This window comes from Lycorma delicatula, chromosome 2, assembly GCF_047948215.1.
Source record: "Lycorma delicatula isolate Av1 chromosome 2, ASM4794821v1, whole genome shotgun sequence".
In the NCBI taxonomy this organism is placed as follows: Eukaryota; Metazoa; Arthropoda; class Insecta; order Hemiptera; family Fulgoridae; genus Lycorma; species Lycorma delicatula.
This window is the reverse complement of record NC_134456.1, coordinates 13,248,892-13,255,067: the sequence shown is the minus strand read 5'-3', so window position 1 is coordinate 13,255,067 and position 6,176 is coordinate 13,248,892. Positions and strand designations below refer to the sequence as shown.

Sequence of the window (6,176 nt, the reverse complement as noted above, 5' to 3'; positions counted from 1 at the left end):
ACAAAATATAAAAATTGTATATATATAAAAAAATATTTTTTATGTATACATATAAACTAGTTAATAATAGTATAATTTTATATTATGACATTGCTAATAAGACAAAAATCTAAGAAATCAATTTAAGATTATCAATTATTATTTCAATGACACCCTTGGAGGTTACATAATGAAGTTTGTGAGTTGTATCATGGTGTTTCCAAATCACGACTCTGTTTTGAAATACACCATGTCAAAAACAATTCAGTGCTTTGAAGAAACAGGAACCGTTAAGAATAAGCAAATAAAAAAAGCAAAGCAGAGTGGCCACATCCATTACCAGCGGTGATAAATTAATTTAATGCATTTATTTACTGAAAAATCCTCATTAATCAACTTAACAGTCAAAGGGCATGATGTAACTAAAAGCCAGTGTTTTAAACATTGAAAAATAAATTAAAATCACAAAGTCAATAAGTTAATGAGGATGATTTTGATTGTAGAGCTGAGTTTTCTTATTTATGATGGCATATAATGATGTAAATTATAATTTATTACATAATATAGCTTTTAAGAAATAAAGCTACATTCATATTTAATGTCATTTAAATAGAATGATAAATATTTTAAATTGAGTGCTTATGTGTGTGTAAGCCGTGCATCAGAAAAAAGCCGTGTGATGGCAAAATCCTTAAACTGTCTTGTCAACTTTTTTCATAAATTTACAGAGTGGGTCAAAAGTATGGAAATCCCTCACCAAACTTAAAACTGTTACAGATAGATTACTGTAACTTTCAGGTAAGGTACAGTCAACTTTACATTTTATCAGAAATAAAATTTCAACCCCTTCTTGGGAAGGTGGCTCAGGGGTTGTAACTCAAATATTTTAAATGGTAAACACTCTTTGTGTGGTATCATTTTTATGGTCTCTTTAAGATAAAAAAAATGGTATAAATAAAAAAATTGGACAATGCCTGTACCCAAAATGGTGGCGGGATAATTTTGGATTTTTAGAATTCTTAACTCAGTAAGTTCAGATAACAAAATTAAATAAAAAGAAATTAAACTTAATTAAATTAAAATTTAATTAATGTAATTAAAATTTATTTTAAAATTTACATATAAATTTTAAAGGATTAAAAAATTTTTTTTTTTAAAACAAAAAATCTTTTTTCAAATTTAATGAGTAAATAAAAAAAAAAACTGTCATAATCATGCTGATCAGCTGATGATTGACAGTCTATTCCCATTGTTCCAAAAATGAAGCTTACTTCATTGCTATTACTATTACACCATTTAGTGTTTCATTACTACGTTGTGGTTTCTTACGAGAATGTATTGTGATCGGTTTGCTAATTTATTTCGTCTATCTTAAACACATTTGTAAGTCACTTTTGATATTTACATCTTCTTTATCTTTTTGGTAATTGTTTTTTACTGAATTAATTTTTTCTGAGCTACTGTTAACGTTATTATCAACATGTCACTTAGTGAACAGGAGAGGGTCATACAGTTAATGATAAGGGCTTTGGTGATAGAGTTAGGTCATATAATAAAGTTTCTGAGTTGTTAAATACAACATTTAATAATTGTAATCCTACTTCAAAAGGTACAGTGTCAAAAACCATCAAAGGATTTGAAGAAACAGGAAGCATTAATAATAGGGGAAAACCAGGGAGGCCTAAATCTGCAACAAATTGTTAGAGATTATGCAAGAATTTATTAAGAATCCTCATTCCTTGAGCAGCACAAGAATTAGCCGACAATAGCCAAAGTTCAGTGATTCAATCATTAAAAAGTGAAAATTTCAAACCCTTCAAAATTCATATGATGCAAGAACTTAATGAAGATGACTATGTTCGAAGACTTGAGTTCCGTGAGATTATGATGAACAATAGTACAGATCCTAATTTATTAACAACATAGTTTTTAGTGATGAGGCCATGTTATTTTTAAATGGAATGTAAATTACTATAATTGTCGATACTGGACTGATATTAATCCATTCTGGTATCATTATGCACATACAGTATCTAGTCAAAGTAAATCTATGGGCAGGTATTATTGGTGGATGATGATTGATAGGGCCTACATTTATTGATGGAAATTTAAACGCAGTGAAATATGAGAATATATCATACCAAACATTCAAAACATTGTTGGCCCCAACTTCCAAAATAAATGGTTTCAATAAAATGGTACCCTGCCTCACTTTGGTCTTTAGGTATGTGAAATTTTAAATGCATTTTTTCTGCAAGATGGGTTGGCCAAAAGGATCGAATAGAATGGTCAGCAAAATCACCTGACGTCACCATTGGATTAATTTCTATGGGACCACTTAATAAGCATTGTTTATCATAATAAGCCCCAAGATATCGATTATTTACAAAACAGAATTCAAGAATCAGCACAAAATATCACTAGGGAATCATTTAATAATGCAGTATCATCCTTTTACAACCAACTGGCACACTGTGAAACAGCAGAAGGAGGACATTTCAAACAGTTATTAAAATGAAATGTAAGTAAGTAAATAAGCAAACGCTTTGCTTAATAAATAATTTTTTTTCTTTAAATAAATTTATTCAATAATATCCATTTAATCAAATGTTAACTGATTCCTTATCTGAAAGTTACAATATTTTATCTGGAATGGTTTTAAAGTTGTTAAGAGGTTTCCATACTTTTGACTAGCTCTGTATATTTATAACTATGTTAAACTATTTTTATAATGTTTATATCATCAATTACAAGTTTTTCAAAAACTATGTCCTGTGCTTTCTTCATAAATCATTTCATTATTGGAATAGTTCAGTTTTTTAAATGAATGTTTTATTTTTTCAGTCATAAGTCTCTTCATTAAAAAAAAAACAAAAAAAAACTTATACTGATATAAAAATATTAAGAATTTTCAACAGAAAAGAAAAAGTATATTTTACTGAAATGTGCTAGTAACAAAATATAGTGATAATTTAATTTTACTAATTTTAATATGATTAAACTACGAAGTCATTATAAAAAATGTATTTATTTATTTTTTCAAGCAAGCAGATGCCCAGTATAATGATATAAACAAATACATTTGTTTCATTACATGCATATTTTAAGAATATAAAAAAAAATTTTTAACCCTTAAAATCTGTTAAATAATTCACCTTACCGTGAGCAGAGGGAGATTGCATTTTGAAAAACCCAGTTGCATGGTTAAAACCCGGTTTGTTTTCACTAGTATAATAAATATGAAACTGCCCAGCTGGTAGCTTTTTTGGTGAACTTATTGTGTCGCAGTATGTAGAATTACAAACACAGATATAACCATATTCTGTTTTAACCTTGTTGCAAGGTACATCCCCATTGCAGAAAACTGAAACAAAAAAGTACGTAGAAATGTAAGAGCAGTTTAAGAAAAATTATAATAGTATAAATCCTACCTGTAATAAGAGCTTTTCTTATAAAGTGGGAAATGTGCATTAGTTAGCAAATATAAGAAAAATATTATACAAATTCATGTGTTGTCTTTTAGTTATACTAATTTAGTAATTACTGTAACTAATTTTTTTGTTGTTTATGTATAAGTGTGCATAACATAACCAATTTAACTAAAAATTTTAGCAAAAGTATTTTGAAATCAAAATTCATTATCGGTAAGCAATCACTAACAAATATAAAGTATAGAAAAGAAGTGAATTGACTAAAGATTCATAATAAAATCAAATGCATGTAATTAATTTCCAATTTAAAAAAAAATATATATAAAATTTATGAATATACAATATTAATTATAAATTTAATTAACTTTAATAACATTTAACAATATAATGAAAACTGAATTATTTTTGACTATGATTAATATCATAAAAATGTAGTAAAATAATACTAGCAAACTGAATAGTGTAGCCCAGTACGCAATACAGTAAAACACACGATCATTTAAAAAAAATTCCTGAATTGATTCAAACCATAGAAATGGATTGTTGTAGCAAAATGTAGTTGGCAGTACTGCCTGGGGTGATTTAAATGAGTAAACATACTGCTTTTGTCTCACAATTAGTTAAAGATGTTGTTTATATGTCAACATAAAACTGATTTCTGTTGCATTGAATTAGCCTTTGTCTGCTTAATCTGTAATTTTTTAAACAGCTTAAACATTAATTATAATTACATTATGCTTAATTATAATTTTTAGAAACTTCAGTGAGGTGGATGTAAATAATATTAAATTTTACATCAAATTTGGTTTGCCCAGTCGGGTAAAAGTTTTATTAGCACATATCAAATGATTACATAAGTGTATGATGGTCACTTTTTAGAAGGAGATCTTTCAGTTACAAAGTTAAATGATTTGTTTTTACACATATCAAAATAAAAATTGATAAAAAATAATTACAATGCTGAGATGTTACAAAGTTTGTAAAATTATCTAATTTAATTTTTTCTCCTGTATAAAATAAAATATGTATGTAATAGACCTTTGAAAATTAGAATATTAAATATTCTTTTCATCTTCTGTAAGTTTAATCCTTTTTGATAAAGCTATCTTTTTTCTATATGCATTTCCTAACTTTAAAAAAAAAAATGTTATAGATAACAAAATTAACGTTTAAATTACAGCTCACAAAGAAAGTTTTTAAAAATATAACCACTAATGCAACAAATACATTCAAGTACTTTTGTACACAAAAATGCATGCATTACATTGCAAGTAAAGAACACAGAAGTTGTTAAGGGACTTGAATCTATCCATTAATCATATCAATTATGACAGAAATAGATTTTGTAAGGAATTTCCTCACTTATATGATGGTATTTTTATGAATTAACAGAAATTTCCAGGTTAACTTTTGTGAGCAATAAATTTTGAATAACTTTTAGGTATTGAAAGTATATGATTTTAGACTATTATTCAAAACACTCTCATTTCACATAATTTATATGAAAAATACAAGCAAATTTCACAAGCTAAAATTTTTTCTCTTATCTTTTTTTGTAAAACGTTTTATAGTTTTCATTTGAAACAAAAAAATTGTAATTTTCTAATTTAATTTAAAAAAAAGAAGAGATTTTAAAATGTTATAACAATAATGTTATTGTTCATTTGTGTATTTTAATAATATATTAATATAATACTGTTATTACAAATAAAATAAATCTTAAAGGACATCCACTAACAAGTAAACTTTGAAACAATACTAATACTGTTGATCATAAAAGTATGTAGTGTAAAATCAAACATTTATTCAATTTTTCTTCTTCTTTGATTAGCAAACTGATGGAAATATATTTTTTTTAAAGAAAGTTTGATTTTCCCTTTTTTAAGTACTATTCCACATGTTTTTTTTTTATTTTCTTAGAAAAATAAGTATACTAAGACAAATTTAGTTTAAGGTTAACAAACTAATGCGATTTCCTAAAATTTTTATTTTGTCTTGCGCTTCTATTTCAAAAAATTAATACAGATATAAAAGCAAGACTGATTTTTCTTTCCATTTTTTGCAATAACTATTCTACTACAAATTTTTTTGATGTTCTTTAAAAAAAAAAGGATTTTATAAAGTCAAAATCTTATTCAGTTTCAACTATTTTAAATTTTTATATGTATTAATGTGGTAGTACATGCTTTCGGAAACGTTTAAATATTTCTAAAATAATTTATTTTATCCAGTAATAAATTTTACAAGATTTTCATTAATATTAAATGACATCATTCAATAAATATTTTTTTTAATGTACTGTGTCAATTTTTTTATTAAAGGCAGTAAGATACTTTCTTTATGACGAAACAGAATATAACTCCCAATTTCATCATAGTTTCCGACATCCTATGTCCAAAATATTAATTCCAACTGTGATCTACACCATATCCCCTGATGAAAAGAACCCAGGCTTAGATAATATCAACAATATACCAAAAAAAAAACTTTTAACAAGCCGAGATGACATATGCAGTTCCTTGAATTAGCCTGAGCTAGTGGGGCATTAGTCTATTTTACTATAGTTTTCTCTCTGGAACTGCTTCCTTAAGCAAATTAAAATTTTTCCTTTCATATGCATTTTTCCTTCTTAACTTTCTAGCAATTTGTATTTGATCTTTTGTCCCATTAGACATAATGTCTTTAAATTTTGTATCTTTGTTTGCATTCACATAAATGCATTTGCATATGAATATATATTCAATATTTATAAACCTATATTTATTT

General features: G+C 26.1%; 1 protein-coding gene across 1 annotated transcript in view; it reads right to left on the bottom strand.

Moving 5' to 3' along the window:
- LOC142320472 (putative glucosylceramidase 4) overlaps positions 1–6,176 on the bottom strand; it is a 60,917-nt gene that overhangs the window by 40,931 nt on the left and 13,810 nt on the right. Inside the window, exon 4 of the mRNA XM_075358289.1 lies at positions 3,140–3,343. Coding sequence (XP_075214404.1) covers positions 3,140–3,343 — 204 coding nt within the window. The remainder of the gene's footprint in view (positions 1–3,139; positions 3,344–6,176) is intronic.